This window comes from Mycteria americana, chromosome 3, assembly GCF_035582795.1.
Source record: "Mycteria americana isolate JAX WOST 10 ecotype Jacksonville Zoo and Gardens chromosome 3, USCA_MyAme_1.0, whole genome shotgun sequence".
NCBI lineage: Eukaryota > Metazoa > Chordata > Aves > Ciconiiformes > Ciconiidae > Mycteria > Mycteria americana.
Window position 1 is genome coordinate 126,229,556 of NC_134367.1, and position 24,164 is coordinate 126,253,719.

Genomic DNA, 24,164 nt, shown 5'->3' on the forward strand with positions numbered 1-24,164 from the left:
GGGGAAGCTTCAGAATCCAAAACTGTTAGCAGTAATAATTTGGGGCGTACTTGCTCAAGACCATCCACAGTTTTCACAGATACAATCAGTGTGTTTGCCAGTTTGCAAAAGCAAGCACAAGGTCTTTTTCCTAACTGGAATTAAATGAAAAGTAGTAACTGAAGTGATTTTGTAAACTCAACACATGTCTGTTACCGCACAATCATCTAAACCTCTCCTGTAGTATCTGTTACAACCAAGAACATCATGGGAAATTCACAAAGATCCAAGCAAAAGCAAAGTAGAAATAATGGGAAGTTAAAACTGCAGTCTAGAGTATGTGCTTGTACCACTACTTAGTAGTTTCTTCACTGTAAGCACTTAAAGAAGCCATTGAGAAAACATATGCTAGAACCTTAATATAAACTATTAAATGATTCTATCTTAATTACTCTTATTTTTCTGACAAACACTTAATTAAACATCCTTATACCTCTTGTCAGTCCATCAAAAAGGTGCTTTTTACTCCCTTCCTGGCCCAGTATCTCGAGCCCATACAAAAGATGACAGTAAACATACCTCAGGCTATTCTTCCTCCAAACCCAGGTTCATTTGCAGCCTCGGTTTTGCCCACTACTAGGAAAGACCTTTTTGCAGAGCCTGAAGATTGGTAAGCATTAGCAACGTTATTGCAAAGCACTGTCAGAAACATCATGCAAACAGGCTGAAAGAAAAAAAAAGAAAACGTCTTCTAGCAGGCATGCAGAATCTCTGTGATTTATCGCAAAAGCAGAAGTTGTTTATAGCAGAAAGATGCTGTTCGATCAACAGTGTCTTGCTGTCAACTGCTGAGCTGCTAACTCTCATAAGGACCTGCATTACGCTACCAACTCTAATGCTTATGGATGTGAGTTGTCTTATTAACCTAAATGAGCATCTCCACAGCCGAAATATATGTCCGTAAGATTTTTCAAAATTGCTTCACATAAAATGTCTGTGGTCACACTGATTTTGAGAGAATGATGAAAAAAATGGCTTATAATTTTATTTTAAACATTTTTAAAAGATAAGCATGAAATAAAGTTACATTTCCTTAGCGCATTAGCATACAAGTTACAAAAGCAGCATTAAAAAGCACTTTGCAATTAAAAATTACCTCTATCTTAAAATAAGAAATAACTGGGGCATCGCTAACACCCGAAAAACAGTCCTTGCACGCAAACGAGGCCTGATTTTGAAACATGAATGCATGAAGATGTGTACGCATGTTTATGTATGAACTTTTCCCAGTGGCAATGTTTGCACATCCAGGTGACTACATATATAAAACCAATCTTTATTTTTCCAAAGACTGAACGGCACGATCACTTGTATCCACAATTCGGGTTCGAAATAGGTGTTCATAGTAAAACTGCACAAGCACCAACTATAGTTACTTTGAAACCCCACTGAAAAGGTGGGCCTTAAATTATCAGCAACATTAAATCCTGGTTAAAGATTTATTTGAAAGAACCTCAATTCGCCTTACTGTTGGAAAGATCTTGTGAATAAACCATGAACTTCCTAACACACAGAGAGAAAGGATTAATTTGCACTAAAATAAACTATGTGTTCAGAAACAAGCAAAACACTGAATAACTGCAGCTGCTAACAGATCACGAAAGTGGTTTTAACTTTCGCTGTCATCAGCTGATAGGACTTTTTAATAGTACTAAAACAGAGAGAGATCTAAAATTTTGCTTCATAAGTATTATTTTATAAGAGATTTTTCTTTCTAGAAATACTTACACTGGTTTGTACAACATTTATGTCTAATTCCTAAAGACTTAATAGAATTATCTTCATTACAGTTCCAAATGACTAAAATACTTAATTAACTAAATGTTCTTAAAAAGTTTTATCTAATTTTGACTCTGTATTTTTATTATTTTTCATTACTTTGAATTGCTTCCTACTTTTTGCATATGCTTTCCGAACACAAATTTGGCTGTCCACCCATGCCACCAAGGGAATATTTCAGACTTTATGACTTCTTAAGCCTTCGCAGTTTTAACTTCCTGAGACCATTTTCAACTTCTTTTTTTCTTTTTTGGGTAAGTTTCTCTGAAGACACAGGCTGCAGTTCTACACAAGATGATGGCATCACAGGCAATTCTTCAGTGGTTGTGCTTGGCTCATTTTTGTTTGTCTGCACTATATTGTTCCTCGCAGAAAGAGGCCGGGAGAGGTTTCTTCCCAAAGTGAGTGACTCCTCATCAGGCACAGTCTTTCTCAAGTCTTGTTTAGAAAACAACCTGCAATTAAGTGGGGTCTTCTCCTCCAGGAATGGACCTAAACAATCATCATCACACTTACTCATTTCTGTATTGCTAGGAATTAAAGGAGCCCCTTCAGAGGATACTTTTTTGAAATGCTCCAACTTTTCTTCTGAACCACAGCCCTTTTGTTGAGCCTGTGTTTTGGTCACTTTTTGACTTTGTTTTGGACCTAGCAGTGCTGACTCAGAGCTACAAGGAGGGTTCTCGCTTAGAAGACTCGACTGCAGCCACTCCACACAGTGAGGTTTTTGCTGGCTGCTAACATCATCTGGCTGTCTCTGATTAACATAATTTTCCAGCTCTGAAACAGGAAGCTCCAAGTTGCTCTCAGCTGTATTTATGCAGTCCTTCAGCAGTCCTGTACTCCTACATTTCACTTCAGATTGAGGACTGAGAGAAGTTTGACAGTCATTTTTTCTGTTCCCTGTCTGCGAGTCCACTGAGCCAAGATACACTTTCTTGGAGTCCTTGCTGATTTGAGGTTTGCTTGTGCTACTTTTCCTTGGTTTTGTCCTTTTCACACTGCAATAAAAAGGAATTTCGTTTTTAAATTAAAACAGAATCTTCACTGCCTCAATCTGCCCTTCTTACACACTCTGAAACGCCACTAGGGCAACCTAGACTGAATGTGGAAAAAAACCCTGTATATCAATCTTGACAAGCAGTAATGTTTGTCTAGTGCGGATAATATCAAGTGTTATCCATCTGATTTTCCACTGCACTAGGGGAACCCCATTTATTAATGACTAAGCCATGAAGGATTTCACATTCTATTCCAAGAGGCAGAACTGGATTCATTACATATACTAAAGGTCAACACGGCATAAGTATATTGAATTCCTTCCCAAACTGGCTAGATAAAATAGTATTTCATAAGTGCCTAAATTATTTCAAACCATTCCCATATATTCACATGCATAATGTATATCTAAAGAATAGAGGGGGCAGGCGGGGAGAGGCAGCATGCACATCTCTCTGTGAGAGTTTCTAATCTCTCTTTTAGAATGTTCCTCTGGAATTTTTCCCAGGACATTTCAAAGCACTGCTTTAAAGTTAACCACTACTCATCTAGTATCAAGCCCGTTCATCTGGGAAGGACTTAGGTAATGCAAGTAGATGATATTCTAAAAGGAATTATACAGGAAAATGGGATCACAAGGGACCTGATGGAGTGTCAGTACATAAACACTCCTCAGCAGTGCGTTACCTACAAATCTAGATTTCACATAGGCTGTAAGATGAACGGCACAAGTACTGAAGCTGCCTATGTAAGATTTTGAGTCTAAAGATATTGCTATAGATCATCCCATGCTGAGACCGCTTTCTGCTGCTCTGCTAATGCTGAGCAGTTCCCAGGTCGGCATATCTAACTCTTCAGAAAAAGGGCTCTTCCAAAATAGGTAGAGCTGGCATACCTCCAAATCTACTCTCATTTCGGAAGACAACACAGATGAGACAACATGGGTAAAAAGAAAAGTTGCCAGGGTTCACAGCAAATCCCTGATTCCACAGTTGATTTGGGGCTACTGGCAGCTTGCGCAAGTAAGAATGGCACCCTGGTACAGCAGAGGACCAGTAAAATGTTCAGCTGACCATCTAACCCTCCCCATCCACTACACCAGGGACACTCTTTAATTGTGACCAGAGATCCACACTGATGTCGTGGTACACTTGCAGACTCTCAAAATGGACAAAAAATACATTTGCAAAGTGTTTTTCACCAGATTAAAACATCACGTATTTATTTTGGCTCAGAGCTTCATTCAAGGAAAAAACACCCTGTTTTGATTCTGCCTAGCGCTATGTGAAATATCTATGTGGGTTGTAATAGCTTTTTTCATGCCGTACAAAACAACAACGATAATTTTATGTGCTTATCCACACTATAGTAGTAGTCTCTTAGTAATTTAAAATAATCTTTTGTGAAGGAGTTTATATTATTTGAAATACTATTACATAGGCTAGATTCTATTTACCCAAATTTTACCAGATTAGAAATTTAACACCTTAGAAAGAATAGTGACATACATTTCTTTCAAGATGTCTTGCTTCATTTGTTCCTTCAGACTAATCTTAAGCTTCTTGTTCTCAGCAGATTCAGTAAAATATTCAGACGTCCCATTGGAAAGTTCTTCTTCCTGCTCCAAAAGAAAATACAGGTTTAAAACGTGACACATCCAGCTATGATTATTCAACATAAAACTCCATTTCTAATACTAAGACTTACAGATGTTCTTTATTATTTTGATCTGAGCAGTCTAAAAGAAACAGAATTATTTTTAATCTTTTAATATTTGGGAGTCTAGTCAGTTCCCTCCCCTTTCAGACTCCCAACGAACATATTTCATATGCTAAAATATACCGCAAACAAACAAGACTGCAATGTAAAGGATGTAGCTTTCCAAACCGTCTGAGGAAACTGTTGGCAAATATTTGACATCTTTGTGGCTCAAACTGTGACAAATGCCAGGAATCTCTCTTGCAGACAGGAGCGTGTTTGTCAGGTTTTTTTCGGAAGAGACTGACTGGCGCAGTGGTCTATACACTTATTCTCAGAAGAATTCCCATAATTTTCCATACTCACAAAAAATATACAGAGGGTTACTTGCTCATTTAAGGAGGCAAGGGTTAAAACTTTTAATACTAACATGCAAACGCTCACAGCTTGTAGTGGTTGGCTACTATAGGACAACAGGGGAATTCTTTCTGGTCTCAGCTAACAGCAGCACCATGGTTTTATATAATACGAGATTGGGGCGAGAGGGAGGGAAGGAAAATGCTCTTTTTCTTCAAGCTGTGAGCATTTCCTTTCACAATGAAACAATCTCAACGAGAGGAGGGCCATTTGCTGACTTCACTATTAACTACCACATACTTCAAAAAAGTACGATCTTCGAGGCTAGGGAGAGGGGAGAAGAAAATGCGGCAAAGTCAAGAAGGGAAGAGGCTTTGTGCATCTCCTTTTCTTTGATAGGATTTTTCTTCATTAGCCTGCATGATGCAACTTCTGATTGGGGCTCATCAAATGTAGGGAGTGTTTATTTATACCGTTTCTTGCTCTGCACTGTGAAGCTAGCACACCGGAGCCAGGCGGTATGAAAGAACTGAAGAAAGTAGAGAAAGAGTGCGGAGGCGCAAGGCCAAAGCGTCTACACGGCTGCTGCCTGGAACAGCCCTCAGGAACCGGTCACTTATAGGGGATTAAGCCCTGCCCATTTTTATTTTTATTTCTATTTTAAAGGAGAGGGAGTAAAACCCCACCACTCTTTCCAAAAGAATAAGCCAGGGAAAACAACTTCCTGTTTTGTAAGCAGAAAGAGGGTAGTCAGGCAAAGAACTAAAGCCATTTTGACAGTTTAAAAAACTACAGTTGTTTTGAACCTTCCTTTCAGAGGCAAATTACGCAAACATTTTTGTGCATATTGATAGATGCAATAAGTCTTGTCCACTAATGCTGCAACACGTGTGTTTACAGCAGGCAGAAAACACATGGGACATACATGCAACGTGATTTCAAGCTCAGAAATCAAGCCTAACTAGTTTCATCTGAGGGATTAATTGCTGCTTCTATTCTGTTAGAGGTATGGACTCACCTAGTTGGACTAAATACATTTTCATATTTTATAAACTATTAAAGAAGGGAATATTATTAAGATACTCAAGAGCTTTGCTAATTTTAAGGGAAGACACAGACTCTTAACTGTGAAGTCTGTAGAAACTATTTTGATTTCCAGTAACATTCACACAACTCAGACTGAAGGATCTTGCACAATCATTCTGCATCAAAGCAGCTGGCGAGCACTCTTACTTAGCCACAGAACAGAAGCACAAGCAGAAGCATTTGACCTTTCCTTATTCTGCTATATGGTAAGGCTAATTCTATTAAATCTTCTTCAGTCCTCAGCTGAGGACATCAATGTTGGCACACTGGGACAGGATCACCAGTCCACTAAGGCGGTTCTGGTAAACAATGGGTGGAAAGTAGCACTTTGTAGCGAGGAGGACTGGGGACAGTTCCTGTCCACACGTGCTCACTACTGTGGATAAGCAATAAACCTCAGTTCTAACTTGCATCTGATTATGAGCAGTGCATGATCGTTGCCAGGAGCGTACCGTCATGCCAGGGTGTGAAGAGCAGACCCTGGAGAGAGGCAAAGATGACGAAGCCATGTCACTTGTGAGTTGAGTCAGACTGCAGTTAATGGTTCAGAGTTGAAGGGCTAACACATTCCCGCACTACGCCATCGTCAACCTTTTATTTTGTTTTCAAATAACTTATCACATAAAGTAGTGACAGAAAAGGGTTAAGGCGTTAAAAAAATTAAAAATCAGAATGATTTATATGTGAAACACTTCTGAACATGCCCTCTAAGTACAGTAGATTTTCCCCTTGGAACCACACCCTGTAAGTGCTGTATTTTGAGAGCTGAACAATTAACATAAGGCATATGAGTCAGTCTTTGAAAGACTCTGTGGGAACCAGAGAGCCTTTTGCTATTAGGAGTGATGTAAACTCCCTAAGGCTGGAGTAAGTCCACAATAGAAGGCAAAGAGAGTCATAAATAACAACAATGGGCACTCCATATACTACTAAGACACTCAGCCATTATTGGTGATACTTCCTTTATTTTCTTTATTAGACTTAATAATTTTAGTTAATTAAAAAAAAAATAAAAAACACTGTCTGTTTTGGGAATACTGTTTATTTCCTATGGGAACTTCAGGACTTGTTAAAGAAAGAAAAAAAGCTAATCTGCTCTCATCCTGTCTAGTAATCCCAAATTCCTTTTAGGCAGTGAAATAATTAAAGAAAAATATTCTAGGCATAAAAAGGAGGACAGCAGAAACAGACATCATATAAACAATGACACCACGACAGAGAAAAACGTCAAAGCACCGCCAGACTTGTGACTTGACTCTGAAAGAGCTGCAGGGAGTGGGATTGCTGCTAACAAATTAAAACCACATTTCTTGGCAAATTGTTAAAGACAGACATATTTACATTTGTATAGAGACTGGGTGGGCACAAAAGATTAAAATGCTTCTTTAGCCCTTGAACTGCCAAGTTCTATTAGAAATATGTGCTCTTAAAATCCTAGAGTAAGCTCGCTCCTTTTTGTCACTAAAACTTGGCAAAGAAGGGCCTGCAGAAATGAAGCTTACAAAGTCTTACTACTCTACCTGCTCATAATACTGGCTTCTCAAAACCCGATTTTAAGATCCTTAGTACTTATCCAAAGAGAGGTCTGGGAAAAAAACTCTGTTAAGACCTACAGAGAAACATGACTGTTAGGCACACAATATACTTGCTTTAAGGCTTATCAAATTGAAAATTCATTCTTTTACTATCTTACTCAACTTACTATCTCACTCAAAATGAAAAAGAAACCCTCAGAAATGTAAAAGTGGTGACTGCCATCTGCAGCTCTCTCCAGGACAGCTGAATTCAGCAATACAGCATAAAATACCTGTAAAAGAACTACTGATGGATGTGCACTTGTGAAGAATCCTTACAACCCATTATCCTGAAGAAGAGTGAAAGGTTTGGCCTTTTCAGCCTGACAACACTACTCATACAAATATTAATTTTTTTTTTCAGTCTAGGGTTTGGGATGCTGTTCCAAAGTGAACAATGCTGCTCCCGTTCCTGCCTCTCATTTGGTTTCATACTTTCTAGTTGTTTCTTGCTACGCTCAGGGTAACAGTTGCACACGCTTATGTACCAATAAAGTAACACTAAGGGATAATTAAATTTTGTGTCTGCTTAACCCTCCCCCTCCCCCCCCCCCAATTAAAAACACGCATTGTTTCTCAATTGCATTTATCAATGTGGCTCAACTTGTTCATCAAAAATACTTAATAGAAAACATCAATGGGTCCAATAAATCAAATTTAGTATCAGAGTGGCATATGGGAGGGGACTCTGAATATAATAATGTAGATGAAGCAATGAAATAAAGTATTATCCCAGGCACACACGAGTGATAAAATTAAAATTACTAAAATGAATCAGACAAACATTTATTTCGGGGAGCTTTCTGTGAGTGTGCAATTGCATGATTTCTCTCAATGTCACTCCAAGCAGTATCATGAGCTCAACCATCTAAGATAACCTTTAGGTTTCAGAACTGTGCTAATAGATGACTGGCAGATCAGAGAGGTTGGGCAGGACTCTTTCCAATCTGATAAACAGAAAAGGGCTCTTAAAGCAAGTGAGGAGTCTTGTCAGTGAAGGATGAATCAGATATATAACTGATAGAAAATCAACAGAGACAGGACTTTGGGTCTAGTCTCCTGCCCTCTCCCATCCCACATGAAGGAAAAGCTTCCCACAATTTCACGATGCAAATTTTTCAGAGTTTCCAATGTAGTGATTCATCTGTCCTAGCAATTCTACTTATGAACTCCTACCACATCATAAAACATTCATAGAAGTTTTCCAAGTACAGAAATGGATATTATTCTCAACCTGAAATACAGTTCCTTGATTGGACTTGTGGAATATTGCTCTGTATTTTAAAATGGACTGTCCTGCTCTGTATGTCAGTAAGTTCCAGTAAAAAAACATTAAGGATCATTCCATGTTACACATGGGAGTACTGATTTTTCATTTGAAATAGGTATTTTTAAGGAATGCTGGTGGTTTTAAAAAAACACATTCTTTTCAAGATTGACATTGGAGAAACAACCAGAGAAAACTGCATCTCTCTGGTGAGGAGCAGAAGTGTATAACCTACCCATGGCCTAGCACAGAAAGCAAAATCTAATTCCTGGATCAGTACAGTCTTCATTATCTACTACCAAAGTTCATTTTAATTTGACACCATGGATCTTAACTATTAAGTTTTTGCTTGTCAAGAGTCCCTATGGTCTGTACTATTTAGTCCAAGAGTTGGCCCAATCTGTTACAAGCCCCTGTGATACACATTCCACTTTCTCAAAATACAAGGTGTGAACCCAGGTTTCTCACTCGATACATAAGTCCTGGCAATTCCAAATGCTCCAAAGGTCCCCAAAGCATCATCAGATTAGTTTAAAGCATATGACTTCAAAAGCAAGAAGGCATTTTCCTTATAGAAGTCTTTTGTTTGGATTTTAATCATATTTTACATATAGCAGGAATCCCAGACTATTCTGAATATAGCAAATTCAGAGTTCTCTAGCATTTGAACACTTGCTAGACAGTAGAAAATAGGCAAATTCCTCATAAGCTGTAAATAGCATAAACCAAATAAAAAATGATACTTCATAAAAAACCTAAAGTTGCAGGGGGGCCTTTTAAAAAATTGATACATATCTGTAACACAGATAGCAAGAACATACATAACACTTTCTAAAGCCACAGAAGGTGCTCCTGAAAAAAACAGTTTATTTACATACTGAGAAGCACGTGATACATGCTGTGTGTATTTGCTTGAAGGCAAAAAGCGTTAAAATTAATGTTAAGTAATTGAGCTATTAATCATTCTGATTTTACATACTGATGCTACAAGACTCAGATTCTATCTTCAGAGAAAGTGTCCACTGATAAGAAACGGAGGAAAAGACAATAGCTTTTCAACCAAAATGCCTTCTCTCAATGACACTGAAGAAAAATGTAAAGCATATTAAAAAAAAAAAAAAACAAACAAAATTCAGCATTAAAGAAAACCAATGTCTTAAAAGTATACATCTTTAGCTAGCCTTTCCCATCAATTTTAAGGTTCCTGACTCCAGTAGTTATGAAAGAGGACATGCATATATTATACTTATGCATATTTATATTTTAAAGACTTTTTTATAAAATAAGAATATAGCAATTTTATGTGGACCTCAACCCCTTTCCCCAACTTTCAAACCATGAGGGAAGGAATCTACTACTCAATTGTCACATGAGCATCTGAAAAAGCAAGGCACTCCTGTAATCCTGTACTACAGCTTTTAACAGTCTGACATGAGGATCCTCTATCTGCCTACCAAATCTAAATGCATATCAGAGTCAACCAGTACAGATGTCTAAACACCTATCAGTAATACTGAAGTAAACTATGTATTTATCCTTCCAGATATAGCATGGGTTATATGACATAACAGAATACTACTTAGAGTACGTGATGTATACAACAACATGATCATATACTTAAAACTTCAGTTCTTGCAGAAAAAAAATGTGAAAAAGAATACATCAATTTTAAAAAAACAACTGTTCTCTTTATTCCATTACAATAGTGTTTAACAACTGTAGGAGATCTTGGAAAGAATAATTAATACTCTTGATCTCGGTGGTTATACAGAAGCAGAATATGCAAAATAGGCAGAACTGCACTGCCCAGGAGATAATTACTGTTCAACAGTTTAGTCAATGGTTTAGCTTGGTTTCTAAAACAAACACCACCACCACCACCCCCCCCCCCCAGCCCTCAAGATTTCTGAGCTCACACAGGGGATCTGTCCCTCCAAATAATTTCAAATCATTACAAATTGTTCAAAAATCCTTCTGTGAACTTTACCATCATATATTTCAGCTTACTGTTCAGTCAAGTTATGAAATTCCTATTAGTCGTAATGGATTTCTGCTGCAGGCTGAGGAACAGATTGCTCTTTAAAACAATTTAAAAAAAAAAATCTGTCAAATATTCTTTGCCCAACAGGAATATAGAGAATTATTATCAAAACCTGAAGTAATTTAAACCTTTTTAAGTCCTAGAGTCATCAAAATCTCGCAGATGCACAGCAGCTAAATAAAACCTTTAGCTCACTGCAGCTTTAAACACTGTCACTGCCAGCCTTCCACCCTGCACCTTTGCTGGAGGTGCCCATCCTCTCAAAGTCTGCAGAGAGGAAAGAACATCATTCAGTGCAAAGTCCAGAATCTTAGCTCAAATCCGCATTAACCACCAGCATAAGCTGTGACAGCAAGAGAGTGAGAGGGGAGAGGAAAATGAGGGAGGTGAAAGGATGATGACAGATGATAATATCTTAAATAACCACAAGGCTTTGACAAATGAGATCTTGTGAAGACTGCTAAGTAGTAACTGGAGCACTCATATAAGAAGCAACTACCAAAATCAGTAAACGATTACACAATTTGTCCCTACTTTTGGAAGATTGCTTCATATGGAAATCATTTTATGTGCTTAATCATTTATACTGCAGTTACAGGACCTTTTGTATTTCTGCTATCCTTCATCTGGATTTTGCTCAATGAGAGGTATATAATCTTTTATTGAAGACGTATTCAACTTATTGGCTTTAAGACAATTTTAAGTATTACCTTTTAGTTCATTCCATATATACTCTAATATTCTGTCTGCTTTTCAGATAAATAGTGCTACAGAACAAGGATTTTTCAAATCAGTTCCCTGTAGCAATATCTTGGCCTTTTTCCAGAGATCGTGCAGTTAATTCACTCAGCGGTATGCATGAACACTGTAATTGCTCTTTTCAGTAAAAATACCATGCATTTATCAACAGATGATTTTCATTTACAGTTCTAATGCCCCTCTACCCATCTCTGTGAGGTTACTCTGAAATTCTCCACAGCCTTCTCCAGTCTTGACTAATTGAAATAATTGTGTCAGATTTAATTTCATCATTTGTCCACTTCTCTGGATCATTACGAACAGCAGACAGCTATTAGAATTTTGCCATGCAGAAAATAAATCAGTCAGTTTGTAAGCTATAAGAAGAAACTAAGACAAGTTCAGACAAATCTCACTGAGGCAATTCACAGCATTACCACTCTCAGGTATCCTCCCTCCCCTTTTGCAGGAGGCTCCTACCCCCACTGCAGGGTTGGCAGAAGGGAGCATACACACGCCCCAGCTGCTCCCACCCGCAATTCAATGCGCTAGCTTAAAAACCAGGGAAGTTTGGTTTGCATGAATCCACAGGACTGTGAGATGCAGCGAGATGAGATGCAGGCACACAGCCCTTTTGGCAAACTCTGCTATAGGAGTGGTAATCTCCAAGCAGAAGAGGCAGACAGCTAGGACAAAAGGGAATATCATAAAACTGCCATAGCTTTCTTCTTTATGACCAAATCAAAGACGTTAGTATCATTACTTTGTGATGTAGTTTCTCAGAGGGAGCAGTCTTATGATTCAAGCTAATTTAAAGCTATCCTAACACTGAAAGGGAAGTCTCACCCCTACCCAGCACATGGTCCTGCCAAGTCTCTGTATCAACGCTAGCGTTTATGCAGCCACGCAGTGAGTCTGACCAAAGTGATCCAGCTGAAAGCTAACCATGCAAACAACAAAAAAACCCAAACCAACCGCCCCCCCTCTTGTTTTCAGAGGGATCAATGAATTAACCCAGCTCCCCACACATGCCAGTACTGACAGACACTGAGGACAAGAATACATGGGTAAGAGAAGAGAAGGCAGGAGGGACTGCATGTTTCAGTATCATCAGTCTTGCATCAGCTTGAGCAGAATATGAAGGATGAGTAGGAAAAAAGTGACAGAAACTTGAAGTATAAAAAGTGAAAATTCACCAAAGAGAAAAACAATTGTTTACCTGTCCCACTATGTGGTATTTGGACAGAGTTCATTAGTCTGCAGTTTCCCCTCACTACCTTTTTGAAAAAAGTAGTGAACCCTGTTCGTACAGTTGCCAAACTACAGCTTAATATTAAGTTGTCTTCCCCTCTAGCTATGTTTCCTATAATGACTGAAAAGAATTAAGCATATTCTCTGAAAACACATGAAAACTAGATTTTATGAAATTTAAAAAAGGATAATGAAATCGAAAACCATCAACAAGACAAGTATCACAACAAATGTAACATTAATGGGCGTTTTGGATGTTGCTTCCAAACCGGGGTAAACTATCAGCTGCTACCTAAAGGGGCGGTCCTGCTCTCTTCACCCAAATCCTGGCTGCGTGCTCCTGCAACATTTTTTGTGTCACAATTGGCGACTGTGTGGGTACAGGATGAGTTGATTCAGTGAACTGACAGGATGGAAAACTAATCCTCCAATAAAAAACAGAGAAACTTCACAAATAAATCGTTTTCTGCTGGATCAAGTCAATGAACTAATTCATTCTCAACTGAAGAATCACTTGGTCCATTGTAACCAGAAAGGAAAGGAATACGTAGCTGGAACTAGAGGGGATGTGGACTGACCTTTTCAGTAGTAGCCCACCATTACAGCAGTTTAACTGTGATCTTTTTAATACATATATATACACACACACACAGTTCCATGCCAAGATTAGCACTTATGCAGTGTGAATTGTGCAATTGTATTTCACAGCATTTCCTTCTTCCCCTACCCAATCTGATATCACTTAACAATAGTCTTTAAAGTATTTAAGATAACGAAATTCCACAGTCTTCTACTAATCTTTACAAATTGCTGCTATCTGAAAAAAGTTTTCATTCTACCTTCCAATAGACACACTATTCCAGCAGCATATACTCTAATGTTAAATGTCTCCTGTTATTTACAGCTAAGTGTACGTGTTTTCATGAAAGAACCAGAAGCCTCTTCCCACCATAATCAAAATCCAAGCAAATCATGTCATTTATGATCTTACAACTTTTAAGAAAGAGAGTTCTCTAATGTACCTGAAGTATGTTACAATGACAAAATTTATAACATCAGACATGTATGAAGATGATGAAATAGTTTGCTTTTAATTCTCTGTTGGGGATTTAAAAAGCACTGGGCATATCTTTAGCACTTTTCTTCTCCTTGTGTACCTGTGTGGGGTTTTTTGTTTGGTTGATTTTCTTAAGAGTAATATTCTGTTTGGAAAAGAATCTTTAGTTTTGTATAATATTCTCTGTAACTTAACAAGGCTCAGTGGAAACCCTTTTTAATCAAGACAGGATCTCCTACTCCCCACTTTCTTTTCTGATTTCACATGAACGGTAATTTCAAATTTCCACTTTAATATCATCATTAGCTCAACCTCCTGCATGCTTTCCCTACAACTGCTTCCTCTCAGATTCTGGTATAAAGCTGATGTGGTTATCAATGAATACTTCATTGTTAGCACATTTTCAAATGCTCACAAGCCTCCAATAAGCCTTCCACCCATTTCCATTTCCACTGTTTCTTCAGATAACCTATTTCCAATTTTCCATTTTAGCTCTCTACATAATAATCATCAAGAAAATGTCGTCATTGACAAAGATGACTAATCTCTCCAGAGCTCTTATATATTTCCCTGGGTTTCCTCCTTTGCCATGTTCCCAAAACTGTCTTCTCTTTCAAGATAAAACTATTCAAGATTACAAACACAGTTTGGCAAAACAGGAAACAATGGGTTTATGTTTAAACTTAGCATTAATCAGTCAGGCTATTCTTCCATCTTTTCCTTGAGCCTTCCAATTTGCTTATGTATTTTCAATAACTTGCTGTATTGTTTCTTTAATAGTGATTTCCCTTCTTCCAAAATGACTATTACTGCCAGCAGCTTGGTTTTTAGGTATGACCACAGAAACACCCGTTTCTAAATAGATTCTAGAAAATAGAAAATTACATCTCAATAGATTTTCTTCTATTTTATTTCAGCTCTACTCCTTAGAAGTGCTCTCAAATCTTTTATTAGTTTATGCTTAAAGCTAATTTGACAGAGACTGCCTAATCCACCTTTTCCTTGGTCTTACAAGATGCATCACAGAAGGCTTCAATTTGCTTCTCTCAGCAATTGACGCTAAGGTTTGTGCTTGTGAATATCTCAAAAGCAATCTAATTATGATCTTTCCTAAGATGCAGGACATAAGAATTTCATTTCAGATCTGGCTACATCCCTTGAAACTCTTAGTTTAAGCACAGTCTATTTCAGAGATACAGAGAATAGCCTAAAAGGCAGTGAAAAGGCAAAGAATAAGGTGCTGAAGACAGTTGAAGAAAGAGACAGTTGCAGTGAAAGAAATGTGCATCAGGCTGACATAAAACTGGGTCCAAGTAATGGGAAAGCAGGGCATTGAGCCTGACTTGTCTTGTCAGAGCTCAGGAATGAAAGCTTGACCCAAACCATAAACCAACATAAAAGCAGTTAAAAAAAACAAAACAAAACAAGATTGTTAAGTCTTGACTAAGTCAATCGCAGTGACATTCAGCAACACTGAAAAGTGACAAAGTCTCCAATAATGTATAGTCAACTACTTTTATAAAACATAGATAGGCCCTCAAAACCAAGGGTGTGAGCTGATTAAGTGTTTAACAGAACTTGCATGCAACATTATGAAATTATTCAAACCCAAACAACATACAGAGGAAAACAAAACATATGCCTCATTTTTAGCACATGACAGAATACACTGGAGTATATCAACGGAAAGGTCTTCTGGGTGGTCATTTGTAGTCTGCTTTAGAGTTCAAGCATATTCACCGCTAACTTGCATAGAGAAAAGCACACACACAAAGTGCAGATCGTTAGCCTTTACTTCTGGAGTGCCAAAAACTTGAAATTACCTCCCAGTGGCAATCAAACACTCCCCCGGTTTGGCAAAGGACTGAACTGGAGTATATGACAAATTTGGTACTAACGTGCTAGAGAAATTCTGGATCGACAAAACAGCCTGGAGTGGACCCTTGAAGTTAGAGTGGTAAGAATTAAAAAGATACTCCAAAACATTTGCTGAGGGTCTGTTCACATCTTGTTAGTTCAAATCAGGGAAGATGGCTTAGGGATATCTTACTCTCTCCTACCAACATACTACACTGACTGTTCCAGCCAGTGCTATGCACACATATTGCATCTTTAAGTAAAGAAACTCCCAAGACTTTATTATTGATTAGGTTATGATCCCACTAACAGATTTATTTATTTAGTCTTCTAAACATAAAAGTGTTTAAACTCCCTTTTTAAACAACAAGGAGTTTCCATAGATCAAGATCAAATTTTGAAATAGTCAAGTGAAAGTCCATAACATTATGTTTTTCATTTGCCTTCTCCTTACTAGACAGAATCATGTGAAAGAAACTAAAGAAAACTTCTCATCTTTTATTTTATGGAAAGATTAAAAATACCAAATGGGAGAACTGGATATCTCCTAAGACATACTTAACCAAGAAAAAAAAAAAGATAATTATTTCTCATTCAAAATGCAGACAGGATTTTCTACTTAAAGCATCTAAGTAAGTTTCAAGACAATACCGAGAAAGTAATAATTTTCAAAATAGCAAAGTACTTCTAAAGCAGTTAGATTTTTTTTTTCTGAGAGAAAGAAAAGCATTTGCTTGATCCTTTGACATTTAAGGACACTTACCAATCTAGGAATTAAGACAATAAAATCTGCATTTAGTATAATAAATAAAAACACCCTGCTTGATATTAAAAAAATACTAAGTTGAATGAGTAGAAGAAAAACTTTTTTTTCTAAGGGTCAAATATACTTTAATACATCTAAGATAAACTACTGAAAGATAAATAGACCTCAGTATGTAATTCTGACTCTTACTGTGAGCACAGAAGAGACTGCCTGCCATACAGCAGGCCAGCTAGGTCAATGTGAGCTCTCCTGAGACAATCAGCAGTTAACTGCAGCATAAAATTCATAAGCCTTTGACCCTGATAAAGTCTGCAGGATGAAATATTTAAGCAGAATTGTTTATGGTATTTAACTACACACCAGTGCCTTTTTCTCCATAAATGTTTGGGGATTTTTTTTTTTCCCAGCAGGGCTAGCACTGATCCATTTGAGTTGTTTTGCAGAACAAGTGCTAAGAAAACATACAAGGAAGCCATGGACATTAAAAACTGTCCCATTATAATTCTGGAAAGTAAAATGTTACAAGGACAAAATATAAAGGAAAAAAGATCCTTAAATCAAGGTGCTAAAATCATACCTAGCTTTCTAAATACATGGTCTTTTTCTCTGAGCCTTATATGGCTCAGGAAATGCCGAGCTTCCAAAAACTCCCATTTTTGTCTGCTTCAGACTCACTTCAGGATGTCCTTTTGAATACTTTGGCCCAACCGTTAATGTGACTTTCTGATGCCAGGATGACCAGTCACAAATACGTGAATAACTACATCTATATATAAACATTCATCTTACCACTAGAAAATAAACCAGAAAATTTATAGAACGGTTTTGTACATACCAATACACCATTTTCACATGTCCAAGCACTTGGATTAGATTCAAGTTTACTGACACAAACTATAAATCTGTCTGGAAACACACGTAGCTCTATACAAAAATAATTGAAAAGAAGATTACAAAAATTATAACCATATTCAAAACCACACATAATGACAACATATATACATGTTATTTTAGTAAAGAAAAGAATTTATTTTTTAAATTGCACACCAACTCACTTCATGCACTCCGTTATCTTCTTACCTACTCTCTTCAACATCCCATCCCTCCTTTTGTTTTGCTTTTTTAAACCATTCAAAAAAATCAATAAGTCAGAGGAAGTTTAGTTCCCAAGAGGACAGCCATGGCTGCAAATTAGTCCACCTGCACCCCTGGACAAATATACCAGACAGAACCAACAGACAAACCACTTAACAATGATTTCTCTTGTGCTATTCTGGTGATGAGTCTTTTCATCACAAAAACTGTAAATTATGTTTGTAATACAGCACAACATATTCAATCAGGACTTGGCAAAAAACTCAGCATAAGGCTAAGTGTTTAAAACTCTTTACTACAGTGATTTTTGAAGTCATTAAACAAATTGGTTAACTACTACCGAATTATATATTTTACTCAAGATCACATGGTTTGTTATGAACACAACAAAGTTTCTTTTTACCAAGGATTAAAAATCGAAGGGTTCTCAGATTAGAATAGACCAGACAAAGCTTTATTCAGTACCTAGCAATGCTATGAAAAGAGCATAGCTGGATATTTTGTTATTTTACATATCAGATTATGTCCAGATTACTATCTTCATATTTTCAGCTCAGATTTTTTTGTTGTTGATTTTTGTTTTGGTTTGGTCTTACAAAAAAAGAGTTACTAATTTTTGAAGTTTGTTACATTTCCAAAAACAAGCCATAACACCCTATTTTCTGGGACAAGAAAGAGACAAGGCATGCAGACAAAAACATGAGGTTGACCTCATAGATTTATTTTGTAGAATATCTCCTCACAAGTTGAGTATAGGCATGATGTGCACAATTTGCCAGTGACAATCAGGTCATCTATATGGGTTACTGCCTCTCTACAAGGTACTGCTTCTTCACCGATAGCATATCTCCATTAGTATTTGACAAACCCCTCTGAGTGTGCACCAGCAGTGACTTTTCTAGAGTCATTACAATGAAAGATGGGGATATTGAAACAGATTACCTTGCATTTGCCATTGGTTGAAAAACCATACACAGAGACCTCAGATGTATCTGTATTGGCACAATAGCTTGTTAAGCTACTATAACTTGATATTTAATATGAACCTTTCATAATCCTTTCAGAAAGCTCAACTCTGTTAGCAAAACTGTGTCCAAGGAAGTATTCATGCTGTGCCTTATGTCCAGACTATTCTTTCTCTGCTTGTATCCTCAAGACCTGAAAAGCCACCCACAAAGGTCTAGTACAATGGCTTTCAGTGACCAGTCTATGGACATCTTCCAAATGGGCTACAAAAGAAAAGCTGGACAACTGTTGCAAGGACTGAAGTTGTTATGCGAGGTTCCAATAAATAGCCTCTTAGGTAAGTTTACTTTAGATATTGAGTGAGCATCACCGATTAAAGTATGCAAGAGTCGTCTTCTATTAGGCTCAAGACATGGTTTTTGTTTGTGAAGTACTAGGTGTATCTTACAGAAAGGAAACATTGGTGCCAAATTATTTATTTCTTTAGGATATGTGCTTATTTTGCTATTTATTGGGAGCGAAACCCAGCAAAATGAAGTTCCTTTCTTGTTAGGAACTTCATGTGGAAGCAAGGTTTGGACTGCAGCTTCAGAGCCTCTCTTTTTGGCAGCACTAGTAGGGCAAGTTCATTCCAGTTAGACAATTTTATTGTTACATTTTGTAACAATCCCACTTGCTGGCTAACAAAATGAAAAGATCTTTAGGTATTCATTGGTGCTTAAAAAAAGTTCAAATTTAATACACAGAAACCAATGTTGAGATACCAATGCAGACCTCTGCTATTCTATTTGAACTATTCTGCCAGGAGGCTGGGAGGACCTTGATGAAATATTTAAAATCAACACTCCAATCTCTTCAGTCAGTATGGACTTAGAAAACAACTAGTTGGCATTTGAAGAGAGATTTAAACATTTACAAATATAATGAATTCCTATAAAAGTAAGAAATTCTTTAAAAATATCCATTCAAATATTCAATATTTTTAAGGGCATCTAATTGATTTACTCTACTTTTCTTAATACGAAAAGCTCAACACAGAGGGCAGTGATCATTATAGCTCCTTTTTACTGCTGTTGGCGGGACAGGATTGATATCACTTCCTTACAGAGCATCTTGGCTTGAGAAAACATGAAAAAAAGGTCTGGTCCAATGACATCACCTATGTAAAGATTTTATAGCACTGAGGTGAATGAAAGCCTTTTCTTGCATACACTTGTACTGTACAGTTGATGTCACAAGACACTCAAGCAATAATGAAGTGATTCATACTGCAACCTCTGGTTGATTCACCCTGCTGAGACTCAGTAAAATGCTGAGTCTCATCATACTTACAGAATTTGGTGTGGCTTAGCTGATTACCCTGGGGCAAGGCATACACAAATTTAAAATTAAGTTAAAAAAAAAAATATCTATCATATGTTAAGAAACACTTCTCTTTTTTTTTTTTAGGAAACATCCTCTGGGGGGAAAAAAGAAAACAAACAACAAAACCAAGCTCTGAAAGAAATGTTGATTAGGTAGACCAAAATCTGATGAAGTATTAGTTTATGTTCCCTTTTTTTCTCCCAGAAATGCAAAATTCTAAGTAACACTATAAGAAACTGATTTCTTACCACGATAACGTTTCCCTACAGCACAACGGAGATTAACCCATCTCTTCATAAAGTAGGCAGTAATGTGAAAACTGTTGGCTGCAACATAAAACAAAGGGATAATAATAAGCGTAAGGATATCTTGGGCATTCTGGTCTCAGTGTTGCACATCTGCGCAGATACGATTGAGAGAAAGCAGCAGCAGCAGCTCAAGAATACAAAAGAAAATGTAACTTTAAAGGAATATTTTTAAAAAGAAACTGCTTATACTGAAGTCTCAATAAATTATTATCTGAAACAGAGGAAAAATCTAAAATTACTAACCACCAAGTTCTGGTATCCAACCACAGAAATAAATGTAAATCAATTAATTGATCAGAGATGTCATCCACTTAATAGCCTAGTATCACGGTCACTACTCCAATAGGCTACAGTCCTATTCACTATGATGTTTTCATGCATATTTTCTACATATACGCTACAGTCCTATTCACTACAATGTTTTCATGCAAGAACACTACAGATGACCATTTACTTAACTGCCTTCTAGAGAAAGGTGACATACTCAAAGCTGACAGGAAAAATGCTAGCTATATATTAAAAAAAAAAAAAAGCACCACCCAAACAAATATGAAAGGCCTTAATTATCTACAATTCCACTGAATTAAATGAGAAATGCATACATTTAAACTCCCCGGTATCTACAAGTAGACAGAGCTAGCCTGGCTGGCCCAGCAGATACCTGTAACATACACAGAGGCTTCTTCAGTTTCTATCCCTGAGAATGTCAGAAATCCTTGCATACCAGGAGCATAAGAAAAGGACAGAAAGCATTCTATTACAGTGAAGAGGCTATTAGACTACAGCAAAGGAAATCAGCTTTTACTCTTATTCTACTTAAATTCCCAAATGACCCTGAGTAAATCAGTTAGGACTTGATTCATAAAGGTATTTCGCAACCTAACTCCCAGTGAAATTGAAAGAAGTTAGCATCTGTGACTCCTCCTCCATAGTCTCTCTGTACACCTCCCTAAAATGAATGTGTAAAAGAGGGTTAGTGGTATTTCCCCTAAGTCTGATGGGTTTTGCAAGACTTAAATTATTGCTGCTTCCAAGACAGTCAGATACTCTCGGTGCAATTACCACAGAAAAGTTAGAAAATTAAGTGCTACTGCTGTTCTTCTAATCTAACCATTTAAAAAGATGTAAGGAAAGCTTCTTTGTTCCAGTCTCAATCTCCACTGAGCAAGTGCCAAGGCATGCCTTATTTCTAAGAATAAGCCCCAAAATTCATGTCCTCTCCTGCACAGTCTACAACTCTCCTACTTGTAAGACCTCCTGCAGCTCACCATCAAGTGCTGTTCAGCATCACCTCTCATTAAGAACTATAGTTATTGATCACAATCAATCCCTTTGAAATTTATCAACCATCTTTTTTCCTTCCCCTCAGGAAGACATCTAAAATTTGACTTCCCTTTAGACATCAAGTCAAGATGTGACAAGTTGAACCATCCCTTAAAAATGATGAGCGCTAGAGAAAAATTTGGATGTAATCCACCAGCTTTATTAAGTGTATATTTATGAGCACAATTAAAGAAAATTACTTTTAGCTATTTCCACTTTGGCATCCACAATTCTTTAACGTTGTTAGTACGGTTAGCCAAATCAAAGAATTTGCACTATATGTAAATAAGTTATTAGCGTGATAATAGCATCTTCCACCGTGACCTCCGTAATGCTGAAAAAGTAACATTCCTAAAGTACAACTCTGCAAACCAATCTTCAAGCAGAGAGTAAATATTAAGAGTCTTTCCACCTCCATTTGTCTGGGATATTCAAAATGTATTTTTCTTGAGAGGAACTTAAAATGAAAAAGTGTGAATCTTTTCCTTTTCACAGGGAAAAGCACAATACTTCATTCCTGAAATTCTTTTATGAATCAGTGATATGTATATCTCTTTATGTATAGCTGTTTTTCTTGCTGTCCTGGTATTCTCTGAGAGGTTAAGTGTTTAATCATATTTGATTGACTAATGGCCTGAACAAAGTTTCAAATTTCTCTTAAAAGACCCTTGATTCAGTTAGCTACTGTTGTCTGGAAGAGAACACCTACCTCAAATCTAACAAAATAAATAATTACGTAAGAGATCAAGACACCTCTACGCTATTTTTGCAGTGTCAGCTCAAGTCTGAAAGTCTTATAAAGCCTTCCTAGGGAGTTGCACCTGAGCTAATAAGCTCAGCCCAGAGGGACTAACACTAGAAAATAATTTTAGTTTCCACGAGTATTTACTACTTGACTTTGCTGAAAAAGCCTGAACAGATGATTTGCTGTTACTTATTGCTAACTGTGAGAAAACTTTAAGATGCATTACCTTCAAGATTCCTATATTTTGAAAGTATCACACAGCTACGCCCATCAAATGTTTTGAAACTCTCTTGTATGTGACGTCTGATCTAATCCATAGTCAGCTGGAGTTTGCAAAAGTTGCCTAGTTTTAAAGTTGCCAGAGTTACTGCAGAACTATAAAAACTGTGATATCCTCTTTCTGCTTCCTTCAAGAGAAATATATTATCCAAGTAACCATTCTGCTTCATGAAATAAGAAACTAAAAAATAAGCCCCACAAGAAAACCTTCTTATCCAACAAGCTCATGCAACTTGCAACTTTTTAAACTTTCTACACAGTTACTCAGCATGAGTCTAAGTCTGTTCTCAATTCCAGACTTGTCCACCATCAATGCTGTTTATATACTAGTATATACTAATGTTGGCTTTGGGCAAGCTGTGGATTATGCTCCAGGGAAGACGGCCAGTGTATACTCAGCAAGGACCAAAAGCTGCTGTTCATGATATCTGGAAGGAGGGACCAACTGATATGTACCAAATGATCCATCACTAACTCCTTTTAAGCACACCATACAAGTTTTAACCTCCAGCTACATACACTGTTTTGCAGCCAGTAACGTAAAGAGAAAGTTCACAGATCTTAGGCTCAGCAAACCCCATTGGCCCAATCTTCAGTTTCCTCTTCATCATGCAACACAGACAAAGCTCTATTTGTAGATTACCAACACAGAAGCAGAAATAAAACTCTTGTTAGTGATTTGGAGTTTTGTTTTTCTGACTTCAAAACTGTGCACCTAAATCATCAGATCCATGTTCCAAAAACAAACAAGAAAAAAAAAACAAACACAAAACCAAACAAAAAACCCCAAACCCAACAAAATAAAAAGATCCTGGAACCCAAAATGTGACTGAATAAAAGTGGTTCTAGAAAAGCCACAGTTCAGTTTCAGCTGAAATACGCACCAGTGAGTGCTGCCTTTTAAGGGAATGGTAATTTGCCCTGCTTGTTATATTTCATAGTCCCACGACACGGAGAGGAAGTATCAGACACCGACTCTTTACTGTAAGACTATCCAGCAACACTTGTTTTCCAAAGGAGTCACAGCCAAGCTGACTTGCGCTTCCAGAAGGCTGCCAAGAAGAGGCTGTGGTACAGCGTGGAGCAGTGGGAAGCCCTCTCCCACGGCTATTACGGACCATTCATCTGTGAGCCTGGGAAAATGCCTCTGAGCTGCTGAGTTATCTGGAGCAGCCTGGCAGGTGTTCACTTCCCAGCGCAATCCAGCACCTGCATGGCGTTGTTACTAAATTCACTCAAGTCTTCTCCAAAGCCACAGTACAAGCCTAGGAAGGCCAGCTGCCCCCCAAACATTTCCATATCTGACAGGCACCTATTTCTCATCGCACAGTATTTTTACACATCTTTAAAAGAACACCTATTTTTCCTCCCAGCCTAGATGTTTCACATTTCTGACAGGTTGTTCTGGATTAGGACTGCCTCTACGTTTGGAAAGTAACAACAAAGTAAATCATTGCAACACACAGACATTAAAAAAAATAAGAGGATGAATTTCTTATGTTACAATGTGAAAGTAAATACATAGGTGCATTAGACCTTCTGAAACACTATATTGTACATTGAAAAAAAAAAAT

The 24,164-nt window shown here is 37.4% G+C and overlaps 1 protein-coding gene across 2 annotated transcripts in view; it reads right to left on the minus strand.

The window, feature by feature from the left end:
- Positions 1-1,023: 1,023 nt before the first annotated feature.
- SLX4IP (SLX4 interacting protein) overlaps positions 1,024-24,164 on the minus strand; it is an 81,014-nt gene continuing 57,873 nt past the window's right edge. For both annotated transcript variants that reach the window (XM_075496908.1, XM_075496909.1), the window contains 4 exons: positions 20,184-20,261; positions 17,345-17,433; positions 4,326-4,435; positions 1,024-2,819 (listed from right to left, as the gene is read on the minus strand). In XM_075496908.1, coding sequence (XP_075353023.1) covers positions 2,003-2,819; positions 4,326-4,435; positions 17,345-17,433; positions 20,184-20,261 — 1,094 coding nt within the window. In that variant the 3' untranslated portion in view covers positions 1,024-2,002. The remainder of the gene's footprint in view (positions 2,820-4,325; positions 4,436-17,344; positions 17,434-20,183; positions 20,262-24,164) is intronic.